The sequence below is a fragment of the Petromyzon marinus genome, chromosome 51 (assembly GCF_048934315.1).
Source record: "Petromyzon marinus isolate PM22_M1 ecotype Great Lakes invasive population chromosome 51, UKy_Petmar_22M1.pri1.0, whole genome shotgun sequence".
Taxonomy (NCBI): domain Eukaryota; kingdom Metazoa; phylum Chordata; class Hyperoartia; order Petromyzontiformes; family Petromyzontidae; genus Petromyzon; species Petromyzon marinus.
This window is the reverse complement of record NC_133717.1, coordinates 6,027,800-6,050,188: the sequence shown is the minus strand read 5'-3', so window position 1 is coordinate 6,050,188 and position 22,389 is coordinate 6,027,800. Positions and strand designations below refer to the sequence as shown.

The following is a 22,389-nucleotide window of genomic DNA, read 5'->3' as shown; positions in this document are numbered from 1 at the left end:
TCCCTCATCCGTGCCCCCCAAACCCCCCAACCCCCCCCCCCCATCGCCCCCACACGTTGTCACACCAGGACACAGACAGAGGCTGGAGGACCCCGTGAAGGCCGGCGCGGCAATGTTCCCGGAACGTCTGTGCGAGTTGGAACAGTTCCGACGATCGGGGATGCGGGTACCCCCACACGCTGGAGGGGGGGCGCATCCCGCGGCCCCCCGCGCCTCCCTGGGGGCTCACGCCGCCTTCAACGCGCAGCCTCAACCCCAGATGCAGGGTGAGTGGAGAAATCGATCTATCGACAGCTCCCCCCCCCTCCCCCCAGCCCCCCTCCACCTCTAATCGATAAATGAATGACACGGACAGCGAGGGAGTCAATCGGTGAGCTGGTCGCTCACTCGGTCGATGGCTCGGGACGATGCCGGTCGCTCACTCGGGCGGTCGGTCGATGATCTTAGGGGCTACTCGCATGGTGGTGGCCGTGGAGGGGCTCGACTCGGTTAACAAGAGAGATGCTGAGCGAGGCTAAGACAAGAGGGTTGCGAGTTCGAATCCAGGCTCCCGAGAGGCGTACGGCACGCGCGTTGCGACTTCAGGGAGTTGATGAATTTCATTGATTTACACAGAGACCCAGAGACCTATACAGCAAGCCATGGGCATGCATAGAGACCCATATAATATACACGTTACACAGAGACCCAGAGACCTATACAGAAAGCCATAGACGTGCATAGAGACCCATATAAAATACACGTTACACAGAGACCCAGAGACCTATACAGCCAACCATGGACATGCATAGAGACCCATATGATATACACGTTACACAGAGACCCAGAGACATATACAGAAAGCCATAGACGTGCATAGAGACCCATAGACGTGCATAGAGACCCATATAATATACACGTTACACAGAGACCCAGAGACCTATACAGAAAGCCATAGACGTGCATAGAGACCCATATAATATACACGTTACACAGAGACCCAGAGACCTATATGCAAGCCATGGACATGCATAGAGACCCATATGATATACACGTTACACAGAGACCCAGAGACATATACAGAAAGCCATAGACGTGCATAGAGACCCATATAATATACACGTTACACAGAGACCCAGAGACCTATACAGCAAGCCATAGACGTGCATAGAGACCCATATAATATACACATTACACAGAGACCCAGAGACCTATACAGCAAGTCATACACGTGCATAGAGACCCATATAATATACATGTTACACAGAGACCCAGAGACCTATACAGAAAGTCACAGACGTGCATAGATACCCATATGATATACACGTTACACAGAGACCCAGAGACCTATACAGAAAGCCATAGACGTGCATAGAGACCCATATAATATACACGTTACACAGATACCCAGAGACCTATACAGCAAGCCATACACGTGCATAGAGACCCATATAATATACACGTTACACAGAGACCCAGAGACCTATACAGCAAGCCATGGACATGCATAGAGACCTATAATATACACGTTACACAGAGACCCAGAGACCTATACAGCAAGCCATAGACGTGCATAGAGACCCAAATAATATATACGCTACACAGAGACCCAGAGACCTATATGCAAGCCATGGACATGCATAGAGACCCATATAATATACAAGTTACACAGAGAGGGGTTGATAGGGATGAGGAGGGTGAGGGGACGATGGTATGATGGGGATGATGGAGATGAGGCGATGAGGGGATGATCGGGGTCAGGGGGATAATGAGATAATGAGATGATGGGATGATGGGATAAAGGGGATGAAGGGGATGATGGGATGAAGGGGATGGTAAGCTCGATCCGGAGGACGAGCTGCCCATTTTCTAATCCATCCGATCGATGATTCCGAGTGATGGCCGCATCAGCGTCACCTGCTCGTCGGGGAGAGAGACGCGACTTGGAACCCAGGTGATTGTTTCCTTTGATTTTCTGTCCCTGTGTCGCCTTTCGAAGTGACACAGCCCCCCACCCCTGCCCCCGTCCCAAGGGATGGGGGGGGGGGAGTGAATGGGGGGGGGGGTGAGCGGTTTGAACATTCGGTGTCTTAGCAGCTACAGTCAAGCCCACAGCTCCTTGCGCTCTGGGAAACTCGACGAGGTGACGTCACCTCGTCAGTCTCCGCCGTGAACTCGCGAGTCACGGTCACGCGCGTGTGTGTGAGTCTGTGTGTGTGTGATGAGTCAGATGCCTTCTATGACCTCCTGTCACAGGTGCTGGCTAAAGTGGCCCCTCGGGATAGAGTCATCATGTTGGGTGACTTCAATGCCCGAGTTGGTCATGATACTGGCACCTGGTCTGGAGTGATTGGAGGGCATGGGCCAGATCAGCTCAATAACAACGGTAGGAGGCTGCTAGATTTTTGTGCAGCCCATGGGCTTGTAATTACCAACACGCTGTTCCGGCATCGGCGCATCCACACAACATCATGGATGCATGCCGGGTCCAAGCAAGAACATCTGCTGGACTACATAGTGACGGACCAGCGAATGCGAGCCCATGTCCTTGACACCAGGACCTACCGTGGAGCTGATCTGCCCTCTGACCATCGACTAGTCATCTGTAAGATGCGCCTGCCATTCTTCCACTCCGGTGGTGGGTGTACACCCAGGACCCCATTCCAACCTAAAGTGGCCTGGTCTCAGTTATCTGATGAAAGTTGCAAGCGAGAATTTCATCATCGCTTGCGGCTGGGATTGGCATCGTCCCCGACTCCTCCTGATGTCGAGGGTAAATGGGCGAGGTTTAGGACTGTGACTCATGCAGCTGCAATGGCTGCTTTGGGTACGCGGCCCAGACCTCCCCAGACACCCTGGATGACAGAGGAGTTGTTCAGGATGGTTGAGAAAAAGCGACAGGCCCACTGTCATCGGCTACAGAATCCCACGTCAGAGAATGAGGAGGCTTACCGCAGCCTTCGCTCGGAGGTTCGGAGAGCCGTGAGGCGCTGCAAGGATGGGTGGTGGTCGCGGGTTGCTGAGGAGATGGAGTCTGCCTCAGTGGCCCGTGATCACAAATCTCTATTTAACTCCATCAAAAAAGTAACCTGCAGCGCCACACCTATTACCATCATTAGGGGAAAAAACGGTGATCCAATTTCCGACCCCCAGGAACAGGTTCGCAGATTTGCTGAGCATTTCTGTGAGGTCCTGGGGGAGGGAAAATCCCTCAGCCAGGAAAAGATCGTGGCACAAAGTGAGGATGACCCTGCTGAGGATGCGGTGCCTCAAATATTGGATGAAGTCACCCCCTGTGAGTGGCTGGCTGAGGTGCCATCTGCTGAGGAAGTATTGAAGGCGATCCGGAGTCTGAGACCAGGAAAGGCAGCGGGCAGAGATGATCTCCCAAGCGAAGTGCTGAGGGAGGGTGGCGTTTGTGCACAGACTGCCCTATATGACATCATAACAACAGTCTGGACCACTGGACGGGTTCCGCAGGATTGGAAGGATGCCCTGGTGGTCCCCCTTTTTAAGAAGGGGGACCGCACAGACTGTAACAACTACAGGGGCATCTCACTCCTCAGTGTGCCGGGAAAGGTCCTGGCAAGGATTATTCAGCATCGCCTTGCCAGGCACGCTGAGGAGAGGCTTGCGGAGCCCCAATGCGGTTTCAGGAAAGGGCGGTCCTGCACAGATGCCATATTTTCTGTCCGTCTGCTACAGCAGAGGTGTAGGGAATTCCAACAAGACCTACATCTCTGCTTTATTGACCTGGTCAAGGCCTATGATACCACCAGTAGGCCTGGGCTCTGGGTCGTTCTTCGTGCTTTTGGAGTACCTGACCCTCTGCTCACGATCATTAAGGACCTTCATGATGGTGAGTGGGCCCGGGTAAAACTACGTGGCCGGGAGTCAGAGCCATTCCCTGTACACCTTGGGGTGCGACAGGGATGTCCTCTGGCTCCCACATTATTTAACATCTATTTTGACCACGTAGTTCGTGATGCCTTCAATAGCTGTACCGGGGGAATCTCCATATGGTACAGATATAATGGGAGGCTAATCGATGCCCGGGTGCGGTCAAGGGATGGCTCCCTATTGCTCAACCACGTTATGTACGCTGATGACTTGGTAATAGCTGCTCAGTCAGAGGAGGAGTTGGAGACGCTGCTGCTGAGACTGGAGCGTGCCACTAAGAGGTGGGGCCTTACCATCAGCCCCACCAAAACTAAGCACCTGCCTGGGTATTTTGTACCATCGGACACTCCACCCCCACAACTCCAAATCGGTGATGGGGCAGTTGTGGAGAGAGTGGAGAGTTTCCCATACCTGGGCAGTGTGCTTATGACTGGCTCCAGTTTAACAGCAGAGGTCTCACTCCGAATCAGTCGAGCGGCAATATCTTTTCATCGGTTGCGTAACGCTGTGTGGAAGCTACCTGGTCTGTCGCTCCGCACTAAGCTTCAGGTCTTCTCGGCCACGGTCATTCCCTCCCTTCTCTACGCTTGCGAAACGTGGACCCCCCTAATGGAACATCTTCGCCGGTTAGAAACATTTAGGCTGGCCTGCCTACGATCCATCCTGGGTTTAACCAGACTGGATTGTGTGAGGAGCTCACAAATTCTTGAAAGATCTGGGCAGGGTCCCATCGGTGAGCTCCTCCGGCAGGCAAGGCTGCGATGGCTGGGTCATGTAGCCCGCATGCCCAGCCACCGCATGCCGAAACAGCTTTTGTTTGGCCGGATTGAGGGGGCTAAGCGGGCGCGGCACGGGCTAGAGAAGAGATGGAGTGATGTGGTACAGGAGGACGTGGAGCTGAGTGGACTTGCCGATGACTGGTACCAGCGGTGTCAAGATCGGCCTCTGTGGAGGAGGCTCGTGAAGGATGCTACTGGGCAGTTGGAGGCAGTCGCCCTCCAACAACAACGGAGGGCGGAGGAGCGACGCTCACAACAGCGAGCGGAGCGCCGGGTGGCTAAAGCACAGCAGGTTGGCACAGTAGGGGGCACAGGTGGTGCATCAGCCAGTCATCTCAGTCAGTCGACCCGTGGCACCTGGGTCTGCCCCGTGACCTCCTGCCAGCGGGCGTTCGACACTTCACGTGGCCTCAGGGTGCACATAGCCTGGCACAAGCGTCGTGGTGACGTCACCGCCACTTAGTGGCGAATGGCGGTTGTTGTTGTTGTTGTTGTGTCTGTGTGTGTGTGAGTGAGAGTCTGTGTGTGTGTGTGAGTCTGTGTGTGTGTGAGAGAGTGTGTGTGAGTCTGTGTGTGTGTGTGTGAGTCTGTGTGTGTGTGAGAGTCTGTGTGTGTGTGAGCCTGTGTGCGTGTGAGAGTGTGTGTGAGTCTGTGTGTGTGTGTGTGTGAGTCTGTGTGTGTGTGTGTGAGTCTGTGTGTGTGTGAGTCGGTGTATGTGTGTGTGTCTGTGTGTGTGTGAGTGAGTCTGTGTGTGTGTGTCTGTGTGTGTGTGTGAGTGAGAGTCTGTGTGTGTGTGTGAGTCTGTGTGTGTGTGAGAGAGTGTGTGTGAGTCTGTGTGTGTGTGTGTGAGTCTGTGTGTGTGTGAGTCTGTGTGTGTGTGAGCCTGTGTGCGTGTGAGTGTGTGTGTGAGTCTGTGTGTGGGTGTGTGTGAGTCTGTGTGTGTGAGTCTCTGTATGTGTGAGTCTCTGTGTGTGTGAGTCTGTGTGTGTGTGTGAGTCTGTGTGTTTGTGTGAGTCTGTGTGTGTGTGAGTCTGTGTGTGTGTGTGTGAGAGTCTGTGTGTGTGTGTGAGTCTGTGTGTGTGTGAGTCTGTGTGTGTGTGAGTCGGTGTGTGTGTGTGTGAGTCTGTGTGTGTGTGAGTCTGTGTGTGTAAGTCTGTGTGTGTGTGAGTTTGTGTGTGAGTCTGTGTGCGTGTGTGAGTCTGTGTGCGTGTGTGAGTCGGTGTGTGTGTGTGAGTCTGTGTGTGTGAGTCTGTGTGTGTGTGAGAGTCTGTGTGTGTGTGAGAGTCTGTGTGTGTGTGAGTCTGTGTGTGTGTGAGTCTGTGTGTGTGAGTCTGTGTGTGTGTGAGTCTGTGTGTGTGTGAGTCTGTGTGTGTGTGAGTCTGTGTGTGTGTGAGTCTGTGTGTGTGTGTGAGTCTGTGTGTGTGTGTGAGGGTCTGTGTGTGTGTGTGAGTCTGTGTGTGTGTGAGTCTGTGTGTGTGTGAGTCGGTGTGTGTGTGTGAGAGTCTGTGTGTGTGTGAGAGCCTGTGTGCGTGTGCAAGTCTGTGTGCGAGTCTGTGTGCGTGTGTGTGCGAGTCTGTGTGCGTGTGTGAGTCTGTGTGCGAGTCTGTGTGTGTGTGCGAGTCTGTGTGTGTGTGTGAGTCTGTGTGCGGGTCTGTGTGCGTGTGTGCGAGTCTGTGTGCGTGTGTGGGGAGCGGCAGAGTAGTGGTTATCGCACTGCGCTACGAACTCGGCGACCCCAGCTGCCTTGCCACTCACGGCTACAAACACCAGTTACGAATATCTGAACCAGTCCTGGGCCTCCCCTAGGTCGACTCAGCCTCAAATGAGTACCTGGTGCGGTGTGTAAACATCGCCCCTGGGGAGACAAAGGAGGCCGGGCGAGTTCTGGCCACCCACCCACGCTATACAGCGCTTGCTCCAACAATCTGTACAAGGTTATATCGGGAATCTTAGTGTGTTTATGCCTGCCTACACCTGTGTGTGTGTGTAAGTGTGCGCACAGGTAATGTTGGTTGCTTGTATCTTGGGGTGAACGTGTGCGCGTGTATGCGTATATTCGTGTGCGCACTTTATCAGTGTGTGCACCCGTGCGTGTGTACACGTGTAAGTGTGTGTGTTCATGTCTATTTCTGCCTGTTAATGTATGCATGTAAGTGTAACTGTGTGTGTATGTGGTAGTGTTGTTTGTACAGTGAAGGAAAAAAGTATTTGTTCCCCTGCTGATTTTGTACGTTTGCCCACTGACAAAGAAATGATCAGTCTATAATTTTAATGGTAGGTTTATTTGAACAGTGAGAGACAGAATAACAACAACAAAATCCAGAAAAACGCATGTCAAAAATGTTATAAGTTGATTTGCATTTTAATGAGGGAAATAAGTATTTAACCCCCTCTCAATCAGAAAGATTTCTGGCTCCCAGGTGTCTTTTATACAGGTAACGAGCTGAGATAAGGAGCACACTCTTAAAGGGAGTGATCCTAATCTCAGCTTGTTACCTGTATAAAAGACACCTGTCCACAGAAGCAATCAATCAATCACATTCCAAACTCTCCACCATGGCCAAGACCAAAGAGCTCTCCAAGGATGTCAGGGACAAGATTGCAGACCTACACAAGGCTGGAATGGGCTACAAGACCATTGCCAAGCAGCTTGGTGAGAAAGTGACAACAGTTGGTGCGATTATTCGCAAATGGAAGAAACACAAAAGAACTGTCAATCTCCCTCGGCCTGGGGCTCCATGCAAGATCTCACCTCGTGGAGTTGCAATGATCATGAGAACGGTGAGGAATCAGCCCAGAACTACACGGGAGGATCTTGTCAATGATCTCAAGGCAGCTGGGACCATAGTCACCAAGAAAACATTTGGTAACACACTACGCCGTGAAGGACTGAAATCCTGCAGCGCCCGCAAGGTCCCCCTGCTCAAGAAAGCACGTATACATGCCCGTCTGAAGTTTGCCAATGAACATCTGAATGATTCAGAGGACAACTGGGTGAAAGTGTTGTGGTCAGATGAGACCAAAATGGAGCTCTTTGGCATCAACTCAACTCGCCGTGTTTGGAGGAGGAGGAATGCTGCCTATGACCCCAAGAACACCGTCCCCACCGTCAAACATGGAGGTGGAAACATTATGCTTTGGGGGTGTTTTTCTGCTAAGGGGACAAGACAACTTCACCGCATCAAAGTGACGATGGACGGGGCCATGTACCGTCAAATCTTGGGTGAGAACCTCCTTCCCTCAGCCAGGGCAGAAAATCTGTGGAGGAAGCTGAAGGTTCGAGTTGCCAAACGTCAGCCTCGAAACCTTAATGACTTGAAGAAGATCTGCAAAGAGGAGTGGGACAAAATCCCTCCTGAGATGTGTGCAAACCTGGTGGCCAATTACAAGAAACGTCTGACCTCTGTGATTGCCAACAAGGGTTTTGCCACCAAGTACTAAGTCATGTTTTGCAGAGGGGTCAAATACTTATTTCCCTCATTAAAATGCAAATCATTTAATAATATTTTTGACATGCGTTTTTCTGGATTTTTTTGTTGTTATTCTGTCTCTCGCTGTTCAAATAAACCTACCATTAAAATTATAGACTGATCATTTCTTTGTCAATGGGCAAACGTACAAAATCAGCAGTGTATCAATACTTTTTTCCCTCACTGTATGTTGTAGTGGTGTGTGTATGTGGTAGTGGTGTGTGTATGTGGTAGTGGTGTGTGTATGTGGTAGTGGTGTGTGTATGTGGTAGTGGTGTGTGTATGTGGCAGTGTATGTGGCAGTGTAGTGTGTATGTGGTAGTGTAGTGTGTATGTGATAGTGTTGCGTGTATGTGGTAGTGTAGTGTGTATGTGGCAGTGTTGCGTGTATGTGGTAGTGGTGCGTGTATGTGGTAGTGTGTATGTGGTAGTGTAGTGTGTATGTGGTAGTGTAGTGTGTATGTGGTAGTGTAGTGTGTATGTGGTATTGTTGTGTGTATGTGGTAGTGTTGTGTGTATGTAGTAGTGTTGTGTGTATGTGGTAGTGTAGTGTGTATGTGGTAGTGTAGTGTGTATGTGGTAGTGTAGTGTGTATGTGGTAGTGTAGTGTGTATTGTGGTAGTGGTGTGTGTATGTGGTAGTGTTGTGTGTATGCGGTAGTGGTGTGTGTATGCGGTAGTGGTGTGTGTATGTGGTAGTGTTGTGTGTATGTGGTAGTGTAGTGTGTATGTGGTAGTGTAGTGTGTATGCGGTAGTGTTTTGTGTATGCGGTAGTGGTGTGTGTATGTGGTAGTGGTGTGTGTATGTGGTAGTGGTGTGTGTATGTGGTAGTTGGGTGTGTATGTGGTAGTGGTGTGTGTATGTGGTAGTGGTGTGTGTATGTGGTAGTGGTGTGTGTATGTTGTAGTGTAGTGTGTATGTGGTAGTGTTGTGTGTATGTGGTAGTGGTGTGTGTATGTGGTAGTGGTGTGTGTGTATGTGGTAGTGGTGTGTGTATGTGGTAGTGTTGTGTGTATGTGGTAGTGGTGTGTTTATGTGGTAGTGTAGTGTGTATGTGGTAGTGGTGTGTGTATGTGGTAGTGTTGTGTGTATGTGGTAGTGGTGTGTGTATGTGGTAGTGGTGTGTGTATGTGGTAGTGGTGTGTGTATGTGGTAGTGGTGTGTGTATGTGGTAGTGGTGTGTGTATGTGGTAGTGTTGTGTGTATGTGGTAGTGGTGTGTGTATGTGGTAGTGTTGTGTGTATGCGGTAGTGTAGTGGTTTGCGCACTGCTCTACAAGCCTGGCGAATCAGTGACAAATTTCTGAACCGGTCCCGAGCTCCCCTAGGTTGACTCAGCCTTATATGCGTGTCTTGGGCTAGTGTGTAAAACATCAGCACTGGGGAGACAAAGACGGCGAGGTGTTGGCCACCCACACCCCTGTGTGCCCTGCCGGCCTTCATAGGAGCTCGCAAACAGCACTTGCCCCAACCGTCTGTTAAGGCTATACGGTCTATCCCTGCGTGGGTGCGTGAGCATGTGTGAACACGTTTATGCAAATACGTGGGCACGTGTGTGTATATATATATATGCGCGTGCCCACGTGTGTGTTTGAGCGTGCCCACGTGTGTGTATGAGCGTGGGCACGTGTGTGTATGAGCGTGGGCACGTGCACGTGTGTGTGTATGAGCGTGCCCACGTGTGTGTATGAGCGTGGGCACGTGTGTGTGTGTGCATGAGCGTGCCCACGTGTGTGTATGAGCGTGGGCACGGGCACGTGTGTGTGTGTGTGTATGAGCGTGGGCACGGGGCACGGGCACGTGTGCACGTGTGTGTGTGTGTAAGAGCGTGTGCACGGGCACGTGTGCACGTATGCCAACCAGCTCGCCATCCAGACAGAGGGGCTAACATCTCCCCTCCGCGCTCGTCTCGCGCGCTCGACATCCCCCCCTCCACCCCCCCCACACTCGCACAGGGCTTAGCACGGGGATGGAAGAAGCCTCCTGGTGTTGAATAATATCACTCGCGTCTCGCTCGCTCCCTGCCCGAACAAACACGGAGGCCGACGAGCATTAGCGGAAGAATTTCCCGAATTTCTGGTCTGGCCACATGGCTGACACAACCCGCCCACCGCTCCTGGCGGCTCCCGGCGAGTCCACACTCGCCCCCCCACCAACCCCCCACCACCACCACCCATGCACTCCGTACTGTATGAACATCCCCCCCCCCCCAGATCTGAAGCCCCCCCACCGCCCCTCCCGAACCCCACGCTCTGGGCGGCAGGGGTGCGAAATTGGCACCCTGAACATTGTTTGTGTAGGAATCGAGTGTCCAATTGCTGATGCCGCCGTATGCAATGTTAGGGGAGGGGGTTGTAGGTGGGCCTCCCCTAGGTCGACTCAGCCTCAAATGAGTACCTGCAGCGGTGTGGTGTAAACGTCGCCGCTCTGGGAGACAAAGGTGGCCGTCAGTGGTGCTGGCCACCCAACTCGCCCTTGTGCAGCGAGTGGCACCTTCATAGGTGCCACTCGCAACCAGCACTTGTCCGTACAGTCGATTGAGGCTATACGGGTGATCTTTGTCTTGTATGAGTGTGTGTGTGTACGAGTGTGCGGTCCGAGTTCGATTCCCTCTCACGGCCAACACAAGTGACGATCATCAGAACCGGTCCTGGACCTCCCTTAGGTCGACTCAGCCTCAAATTAGTGCCTGGTGCTTTGTGGAAAACATCGCCAATAGCAGACAAAAGGCGGCCTGGCGTGATGAGGGCCAACCACCCCGTCGTGTGCCGTGTGAGCCTTCATTGGTGCTCGCTCAAAGGCTATACGGGGGATCTTTGTCTTTTGTGTACGCGTTAAGAGTGTGTATCTATGAGTGTGTGTACGAGTGTATGAGGGTGTATGTATAAGTCTGTGTGTGTGTACGAGTGTTTGTGAGCACTAAGACTGATGACTACGTGTCGCCTCCTCCTCCTCCTCCTCCCGCGTTGAGCAAAAGTCATCGGGGTTTGTGTTGGCGTCGCTCCTGGGACCAGAAAAAAATTATAGCGCGTGCCACCGCGTCTCACACAACAGACAAAGGTCTCCCCTATAGCCTTTACAGACTGCTTAGGGCAAGTGCCTGTGAAGGCCAACATGCCACACGAGAGAATCCGCGGCCGCCTTTGTCCCCCCCCAATGCTGATGTTTACCAACACACCGCATCCAGATACTGGGTTAAGGCTGAGTCGACCGAGAGGAGGCCCATGACCGGTTCAATTAATTCGCCACTGACGTTGGCCGTGAGTGGGATTCGAGCTCGGGTCGCCAGGTTCGGAGCCCAGCGCGCGAACCGCTGAACTTTTGGTTCCCACGCTCACATGAACGCACACGCACTTACACGCGCACACAAAAGACAAAGATCCCCCGTGTAGCCGTAACAGACTGTAGGGGCAAGTGCTGTTAGCGAGCACCTATGAAGGCCGACACGGCACACAAGGGGGTGGGTGGCCAGCACCATGCCCGGCACCTTTTGTCTCCCCAGTGGCGATGTGTTTACGCACCACACCAGTTACTCATTTGAGGCTGAGTCGACCTAGGGGAGGCCCAAGACCGGTTCAGATAATCGACACTGGTGTTGGCCGTGAGCGGGAAACGAACCCGGGTGACCGAGCGCGCTAACCGCTACACTACCGCTCCCCAGACAAACACGTTCACGTTGACACACACGTTCACACTGACACACACGTACACATTTACACACACGTACACATTGACACACACACGTACACAGACACACACGTACACAGACACACACGTACACATTGACACACATACGCACACATTGACACACACACGTACACAGACACACGTACACATTGACACACACACGTACACATTGACATACACACGTACACATTGACATACACACGTACACATTGACACACACACGTTCACAGACACACGTACACATTGACACACACACGTACACATTGACACACACACGTTCACAGACACACGTACACATTGACACACACACACGTACACAGACACATGTACACATTGACACACACACGTACACATTGACACACACACACGTTCAAAGACACACGTACACATTGACACACACACACATTGACACACACACACGTTCACAGACACACGTACACATTGACACACACACACGTTCACAGACACACGTACACATTGACACACACACACGTTCACAGACACACGTACACATTGACACACACACACGTACACAGACACACACGTACACATTGACACACACACACACGTTCACAGACACACGTACACATTGACACACACACACATTGACACACACACACGTTCACAGACACACGTACACATTGACACACACACACGTTCACAGACACACGTACACATTGACACACACACGTACACAGACACACACGTACTCATTGACACACACACACGTTCAAAGACACACGCACACATTGACACACAACAACAACCGCCATTCGCCACTAAGTGGCGGTGACGTCACCACGACGCTTGTGCCAGGCTATGTGCACCCTGAGGCCACGTGAAGTGTCGAACGCCCGCTGGCAGGAGGTCACGGGGCAGACCCAGGTGCCACGGGTCGACTGACTGAGATGACTGGCTGATGCACCACCTGTGCCCCCTACTGTGCCAACCTGCTGTGCTTTAGCCACCCGGCGCTCCGCTCGCTGTTGTGAGCGTCGCTCCTCCGCCCTCCGTTGTTGTTGGAGGGCGACTGCCTCCAACTGCCCAGTAGCATCCTTCACGAGCCTCCTCCACAGAGGCCGATCTTGACACCGCTGGTACCAGTCATCGGCAAGTCCACTCAGCTCCACGTCCTCCTGTACCACATCACTCCATCTCTTCTCTAGCCCGTGCCGCGCCCGCTTAGCCCCCTCAATCCGGCCAAACAAAAGCTGTTTCGGCATGCGGTGGCTGGGCATGCGGGCTACATGACCCAGCCATCGCAGCCTTGCCTGCCGGAGGAGCTCACCGATGGGACCCTGCCCAGATCTTTCAAGGATTTGTGAGCTCCTCACACAATCCAGTCTGGTTAAACCCAGGATGGATCGTAGGCAGGCCAGCCTAAATGTTTCTAACCGGCGAAGATGTTCCATTAGGGGGGTCCACGTTTCGCAAGCGTAGAGAAGGGAGGGAATGACCGTGGCCGAGAAGACCTGAAGCTTAGTGCGGAGCGACAGACCAGGTAGCTTCCACACAGCGTTACGCAACCGATGAAAAGATATTGCCGCTCGACTGATTCGGAGTGAGACCTCTGCTGTTAAACTGGTGCCAGTCATAAGCACACTGCCCAGGTATGGGAAACTCTCCACTCTCTCCACAACTGCCCCATCACCGATTGGGAGTTGTGGGGGTGGAGTGTCCGATGGTACAAAATACCCAGGCAGGTGCTTGGTTTTGGTGGGGCTGATGGTAAGGCCCCACCTCTTAGTGGCACGCTCCAGTCTCAGCAGCAGCGTCTCCAACTCCTCCTCTGACTGAGCAGCTATTACCAAGTCATCAGCATACATAACGTGGTTGAGCAATAGGGAGCCATCCCTTGACCGCACCCGGGCATCGATTAGCCTCCCATTATATCTGTACCATATGGAGATTCCCCTGGTACAGCTATTGAAGGCTTCACGAACTACGTGGTCAAAATAGATGTTAAATAATGTGGGAGCCAGAGGACATCCCTGTCGCACCCCAAGGTGTACAGGGAATGGCTCTGACTCCCGGCCACGTAGTTTTACCCGGGCCCGCTCACCATCATGAAGGTCCTTAATGATCGTGAGCAGAGGGTCAGGTACTCCAAAAGCACGAAGAACGACCCAGAGCCCAGGCCTACTGATGGTATCATAGGCCTTGACCAGGTCAATAAAGCAGAGATGTAGGTCTTGTTGGAATTCCCTACACCTCTGCTGTAGCAGACGGACAGAAAATATGGCATCTGTGCAGGACCGCCCTTTCCTGAAACCGCATTGGGGCTCCGCAAACCTCTCCTCAGCGTGCCTGGCAAGGCGATGCTGAATAATCCTTGCCAGGACCTTTCCCGGCACACTGAGGAGTGAGATGCCCCTGTAGTTGTTACAGTCTGTGCGGTCCCCCTTCTTAAAAAGGGGGACCACCAGGGCATCCTTCCAATCCTGCGGAACCCGTCCAGTGGTCCAGACTGTTGTTATGATGTCATATAGGGCAGTCTGTGCACAAACGCCACCCTCCCTCAGCATTTCGCTTGGAAGATCATCTCTGCCCGCTGCCTTTCCTGGTCTCAGACTCCGGATCGCCTTCAATACTTCCTCAGCAGATGGCACCTCAGCCAGCCACTCACAGGGGGTGACTTCATCCAATATTTGAGGCACCGCAGCCTCAGCAGGGTCATCCTCACTTTGTGCCACGATGTTTTCCTGGCTGAGGGATTTTCCCTCCCCCAGGACCTCACAGAAATGCTCAGCAAATCTGCGAACCTGTTCCTGGGGGTCGGAAATTGGATCGCCGTTTTTTCCCCTAATGATGGTAATAGGTGTGGCGCTGCAGGTTACTTTTTTGATGGAGTTAAATAGAGATTTGTGATCACGGGCCACTGAGGCAGACTCCATCTCCTCAGCAACCCGCGACCACCACCCATCCTTGCAGCGCCTCACGGCTCTCCGAACCTCCGAGCGAAGGCTGCGGTAAGCCTCCTCATTCTCTGACGTGGGACTCTGTAGCCGATGACAGTGGGCCTGTCGCTTTTTCTCAACCATCGTGAACAACTCCTCTGTCATCCAGGGTGTCTGGGGAGGTCTGGACCGCGTACCCAAAGCAGCCATTGCAGCTGCATGAGTCACAGTCCTAAACCTCGCCCATTTACCCTCGACATCAGGAGGAGTCGGGGACGATGCCAATCCCAGCCGCAAGCGATGATGAAATTCTCGCTTGCAACTTTCATCAGATAACTGAGACCAGGCCACTTTATGTTGGAATGGGGTCCTGGGTGTACACCCACCACCGGAGTGGAAGAATGGCAGGCGCATCTTACAGATGACACACACACACACGTTCACAGACACACGTACACATTGACACACACACACGTTCACAGACACACGTACACATTGACACACACACACGTTCACAGACACACGTACACATTGACACACACACACGTACACAGACACACACGTACACATTGACACACACACACGTTCACAGACACACGTACACATTGACACACACACGTACACATTGACACACACACACGTTCACAGACACACGTACACATTGACACACACACACATTGACACACACACACGTTCACAGACACACGTACACATTGACACACACATTGACACACACACACGTTCACAGACACACGTACACATTGACACACACACACGTTCACAGACACACGTACACATTGACACACACACACGTTCGCAGACACACGTACACATTGACACACACACGTACACATTGACGCACACACACGTTCACAGACACACGTACACATTGACACACACACACGTTCACAGACACACGTACACATTGACACACACACACGTTCACAGACACACGTACACATTGACACACACACACGTTCACAGACACACGTACACATTGACACACACACACGTACACAGACACACGTACACATTGACACACACACACGTTCACAGACACACGTACACATTGACACACACACACGTTCACAGACACACGTACACATTGACACACACACACACGTACACAGACACACATACACATTGACACACACACGTACACAGACACACACACGTTCATAGACACACGTACACAGACACACACACGTTCACAGACACACACACACATTGACACACACACACGTACACATTGACACACACACACGTTCACAGACACACGTACACATTGACACACACACACGTTCGCAGACACACGTACACATTGACACACACACGTACACATTGACACACACACACGTTCACAGACACACGTACACATTGACACACACACACGTTCACAGACACACGTACACATTGACACACACACACGTTCACAGACACACGTACACATTGACACACACACACGTTCACAGACACACGTACACATTGACACACACACACGTACACAGACACACGTACACATTGACACACACACGTTCACAGACACACGTACACATTGACACACACACACGTTCACAGACACACGTACACATTGACACACACACACACGTACACAGACACACATACACATTGACACACACACGTACACAGACACACACACGTTCATAGACACACGTACACAGACACACACACGTTCACAGACACACACACACATTGACACACACACACGTACACATTGACACACACACACGTTCACAGACACACGTACACATCGACACACACACGTTCACAGACACACGTACACAGACACACACACGTTCACAGACACACGTTCACAGACACACGTACACATTGACACACACACGTTCACAGACACACGTACACATTGACACACACACACACGTACACAGACACACGTACACATTGACACACACACACATTGACACACACACACGTTCACAGACACACACACACGTTCACAGACACACGTACACATTGACACACACACACGTTCACAGACACACGTACACATTGACACACACACACATTGACACACACACACGTTCACAGACACACGTACACATTGACACACACACACATTGACACACACACACGTTCACAGACACACGTACACATTGACACACACACACGTACACAGACACACATACACATTGACACACACACGTACACATTGACACACACACACGTTCACAGACACACACACGTACACAGACACACGTACACATTGACACACACACGTTCACAGACACACGTACACATTGACACACACACACGTTCACAGACACACGTACACATTGACACACACAGGCGCGCACGTGCAAAGCAAAAACAAACAGCGCTGTTTCCTAAACTTTCTCTGCCCCCCCGGCCACCCCCGCCCCTCCACGTCACGCGCCGCGGGGGCGGGGGGCGGGGGGCGGGGGGTACCCACACAAGAGCCGCCTGTGCCCGTAACCTGGCGCGAGTCGCGACCCACCCCGCAACCCACACCCCACATCCGACCCCCACCTCGACTCACAGCCCTCGCCCCCCCCCACCCTCCCTTCGTCTCCCACCCACATCCCTTACACCGCCCCCTCCCACACACTCTGCCCATGCCCACTCTGTACGCACGGGCCACATGGATTTTACACAGCCCAACGCTGCGGCCAGCAACAAACAGCACTCTGAGCAGAAGTTGTGATGGATGCGAGTTTCGGCGCGTGTCTTTGAATTGAGCGAGATTATTGCTCTAAGAGTTTTGGGGGTGAGAGGCCATGATGGCTATGATGATGATGGGAGGAGGAGGAGAGAATTCCAGAGTGTAGCGGTACGAGGGAAGAAGCAGCGAGAGCGATAAGTGAGGTCACCTGCAGTGTGGTGAGTGAATGGGTGGGTCAATGAGTTCGTGAGTGGGTGAGTGAGCGTGTTGTTGTGACCAGCAGTGGGGTGTTTTGGTGGGAGAGGTGGGGGATGAGTGGATGAGTATTTAGTGTGTGAGTGGGTGGTAGAGTGGGCGAGAGACTCACTGGATGAGAGAGTAAGCGGATGAGAGGGTGAGTTGGTGAGTGTTTGTGTGAGTTCGTGCGTGATTGGGTAAGTCAGCGGGTGAGTGAGTGGTTGAATAAGTAGCTGAGTGAGTGGGTAAGTGAGTGAGTGAGTTGTTGTGACTTGCAGTGTGGGGGCAGTTGAACACCGTTTGATGGAAGAGAGACGACACAGTCGGTGTCTGGCAGACCGAGACCTCAACACGGATGGAGGAATCGATGAGTGTAGTTCACATGAACATACATCACTCATACAACACATGTGCACGCAAAAACAAAGATCCCCCGTATAGACTTTAACAGACTATCGGGGCAAGTGCTGTTAGCGAGTAGCACACCTACGAAGAACGACATGGCACACGAGGGGGTGGGTGGCTAGAACCACGCCCGGACGCCTTTGTCTCCCAAGCGTTGATGTTTACACACCGCACCAGGTACTCATTTGAGGCTGAGTTGACCCAGAGGAGGCTCAGGACCGGATTTGATCATCGTCACTGGTGTTGACCGTGAGTGGGAATTGAACTCGTGTCACCGGGTTCGCAGTGCAGTGCGCTAACTGCTGCACTACTGCTCCCCACAATACACAGACGCACTCACATTCATAGCACACAATCATCAATACTACCACCATCATCATCACCATCACGCAGCGAGACTCGCCCTTGGTGGGGATCATCAGCCTCGCGTGCGCGCGGAGTTTGAGAGTCGCGAGCTTTCTCAGCCTTGCTGTGACGACACAGATCACCTGACCACAAAAAAAAACCTCTCTCCTATTGCCTAATCCAATCGTCCCTCAATCCACCCTCCTCTCCACCTACCACTCACCCCATCCATCTCATCTTCCTCCATCTCTCATCCGCTCTCCCCCTGCCTCTCACCTCTCCTTCTCATCTGACCACCTCCCCCACCCTCCCCCCAATCCCCACAGCCTCCTCGGAGCTGGGCGCCTTCTCTGCGCCACCGCGCGTCTCCCTCGAGTCGCAGTTTGCCGCGGGCCTCTCCTCCCTCCCCGAGGGTCGCTTCGGGGACCCGCGCGTCCACTACCCGGGGGCCTTCGCCTACACCCCGGGGGGACCGGCCTCCTCGGCACTGGGCCTGGGCATGTCACCCATGGGCGGTGGGCCGGCTGCCTCGGCCGCGGTGGCAGCAGCCGCGGCCGCCGCGCGCTACCACGCGGCGGCCGCCGCCTCGTACCACCACCTCCCCCCGCCGTACCCGGGTTCGCAGCAGGGACAGGGGCAGGGCTCGGCGTTCCAGGCGGGCGCCCCAGCGCCCTTCCAGCATCTCTACTACGGTGGCGCGCCGTCCACGAGCAGCTACCAGTTCCCGCCGCCTGTGATGCAGCAGCAGCAGCAGTCCGGCGTGGGGGGCGAGGAGCGGCCACTCCCTGCGGGACCGCTGATCAATAACCCAGCGCTGCCCTCCACGCACCAGGACGCCGGGGTTCATGACCCTGAGGGCAGCCAGGGCAGCTCGCCCACCAGCTTGTCGTCCGGCCGCCTGGAGGAGGCCGTGTGGAGGCCGTACTGACGCGGTGCTTCCGTCGCCACCACCGCCACCACCATCATCATCATCACCTGTGCCGCGCCACCGCGGGCACACCTCACCCCGCCTCCCCATGGCCCCCTCCTTCCCCCTCCACATAGCCCCCCCCCCCTACCCCCTCCCCATGGTCCCCCCGACTCGCCTCTCCCTACGGCCCCCTTGTAGCATAGATCACGCGGACTCTCGATTAATGGAATCGGCTAATCATCCAGCAGTGGATTTATAAAGAAGGGATGTAAATACGTCATACGGATTGGGCTCAATTCACATCGCCCCTGCAGCACGCTCGAGGCCGCTACATTAATACATGGGGGGGCAGTTGTTGAAATATCTCACCGCTAAGAACCAGCCCCGAGCACCCCCCCCCTCCTCTCCTACCTCCCCACTCCCCATAACCCAATCCCTAACCCCACCCACCCCCCCCCCCAAAATTGTACACTGCCAAACAAGGTTTCTTGTACTCACAGTGCCCCTCCCCCAACTGCCTTGCCCCCCGCTGTATATAATTCCCCCCCCTCCCCCCAACTTCGCCTTCATTCACCTCTCCCCGCTAATGTAGAGACTCGCGCCACGTGAATCCATCTCGCCCCCCCCCCCACACACACTCCCTGCTGTTGCAGGAATCGGTACGATGAGGTTTAGTGGGCCCGTGCCCCCACCCCCCGCTAACCCCCAACCCCCCCCCCCCCCACCGCTCCCTTCCACGCACGCCACACGCGGTAGATATGCGGGGGTAGGGGATGGAAGTCCCGTGAGGGATTTTTGATCCCCCGGTTGCATTTCAACTGTTTCACTTCGGGTGACAGCGTTTTATACAATTCTGACCCCTCCCCATCCTCCACTCCACGCTCGCATCTCTCTCTCTCTCCACCTCCCCCGCCCCGCACCTCACCTACTTCCTCCGTGCCCCCCCCCCCGGACCTCTCTCCCTCCCACTCCCCTCCCTATTGTGACGTCACGTCCGGATTAGGTGACGTCACGTCCAGATTCGGTGCCGTCGATGATGTTTTGTTCGTGTCATGTGGGGGACGTCGTTGTGAACGTCTCAGCCGGCGCGGGTACTGTCGCGGCTACTGTATCGGGTACTGTAGCGGAAACTATATTTATTGACAAACGAAAACCCCACCTCAAGCCCCTTTTGTACTAGGCCCTCTATCCTCACGCTGACCTCTTTGAACTCTAGTAAACCCGCTCAGCTGCGAGGTGGTAGCCAGGGCCAGCAGACAGGAGTACAGCAAGTGGGATCCTGAACTAATCTGTGTAATTGGCGCACCTTCGCTCTGAGTGTCATCTCCTTGTCCGTACAAGTGGTGGGATCTCTTCCCTGGGTTCATTGGATTCCTCGCGCACGGCCCTAAAGCGCGCTCAAAGTTAAAATGGAATTTGGCCAAATGGCCCACTGTAGCAGGACTCTCTTGCAAAATGAGTCGTGAGACTCGGTAAGGGCTTTTTCTGGTCATTGTTTTCCCCAAATACTGAGCTCGAACCCGGGGTGAGGCTGAGTAGGGGCCTTGAGATTGCGAGTCAGAGATCGCGTGCTCATGCCATTGTCCTTCATGCAGGAGTGGAGAACCTCTTTTCTGTGGACCGCACTAGGCGCGTGGTCTAAACCCGGTCCGGGGCTACGCTCGTCACCTGATGCGCGGCCACATGAGATGACTGCTACTTCGAAGCGGCTCACAAGCGATAGTTATCCGTCCCTGCAAGAAACTTAGCCGCACTAATCGGGCCCTGGACGGGAGAGAATATTTCCCAGCTGGCAACAAACGCGCAGTTTGAAATCAAACGCTGAGATGAAATCGGATCCCGCCGTCCAGAGCTGAGTGGATCATCACGTCGCTGGATCGAGAGAGGGAGAGATTGCCTGAGGACGTCTTCATCCAGCAGTGGATTGACTATGGCTGCTGCTGATGATGATAACTGCGTTTCTAATTGTTGCGTTTTCAGCCAAGTGTGTCTGTAGAGCCTTCTTGCAGTGACAATAGCGACCAAGGCGTGTCCGTTAGTCTGTGATTGACCGCCAAAAGGAGTTGAAACTCATATTCAGAACTCTGGATAGAGTCTTCCCGCCATAGGAATGCGGAATTCCCACCACCTCTGGAGGGCTGTAAACCCATGCTTCAATGCGCATGCGAACTGGGAATGCCTGTGGCCTTCTTGATTCTGCCCCCAGTGAGGATGAGAGTCTTCGATCTGGATGATCAATCCATTCGTTGACTCAGTCGCGGGTTCGGAGTCATTTGGGTTCATGGGCGAGAGGGCTTGTGGGAGGGGAATAGTCAGAGCCTCTAGGAGGGGAGGGAGGTGGGTTATCCGGGAGTTTTCTCAGTCTGCCCCCCCCCCCCGCCTATCCTCCTCTCATCGGCGAACGCGTGGTGAGTGATGGAGCACGCCGGTTGGCAATTCATCTCGCACCCGTGCCACCCACGCCACCCGCGCAGCCCGTGCCACCCGTGCCACCGGCGCTCGCTCCGGTTTGATTTTTAGTGGAAACATTTCCCACGGACGATCATTTGACGGAGAGAGGACGTCTCGTTTACAAGGGTGTCCAGTGTCCTAGCGCTCACACCGCTGGTCACACAGCGGGTCAGGTGGGGGGAGCGGGGAGGTCAGGTCCCCTACCTCCGAGGCGAGACGCGGTACAAATGTGATGATGATAGTGGTGGTGGTGGTGTTGATGGAGATGATGATGATGCTTGATGAAGAAAAGATGACCTGTTCATAGATATAGAAGTCTGGTGAAATTCTCGCGTCGTGATATCTTAGGCCTTTGACCCTTCCGCGTTCGTGATTTCTGTTGTGGTCGCGTCCGCTCCGTGTGAACTCCGCGTATCCGTGATGGTTCAATAAAGAGAGCACTTATTTGATTTGAGATCGAGTCTCACGCACGGAGAGACACATACACGGCGCGGAGAGCCACTCGCCACTCACCACACGCTCACCACACACTCACTGCTCATACACCCCAACCACCACTCACACTCACTGTTCACCACACACACTCACCACACATTCACTGCTCATACACCCCAAACACCACTCACTGTTCACCACACACACTCACCACACACTCACCACACACTCAC

At 53.6% G+C, this 22,389-nt stretch overlaps 1 protein-coding gene across 1 annotated transcript in view; it reads left to right on the top strand.

Moving 5' to 3' along the window:
* Positions 1-22,175, top strand: part of LOC116953354 (runt-related transcription factor 1-like) — a 54,380-nt gene extending 32,205 nt beyond the window's left edge. The window contains exons 4-5 of the mRNA XM_032973489.2: positions 69-266; positions 18,687-22,175. Coding sequence (XP_032829380.1) covers positions 69-266; positions 18,687-19,288 — 800 coding nt within the window. The 3' untranslated portion in view covers positions 19,289-22,175. The remainder of the gene's footprint in view (positions 1-68; positions 267-18,686) is intronic.
* The last annotated feature ends 214 nt before the right edge of the window (positions 22,176-22,389 follow it).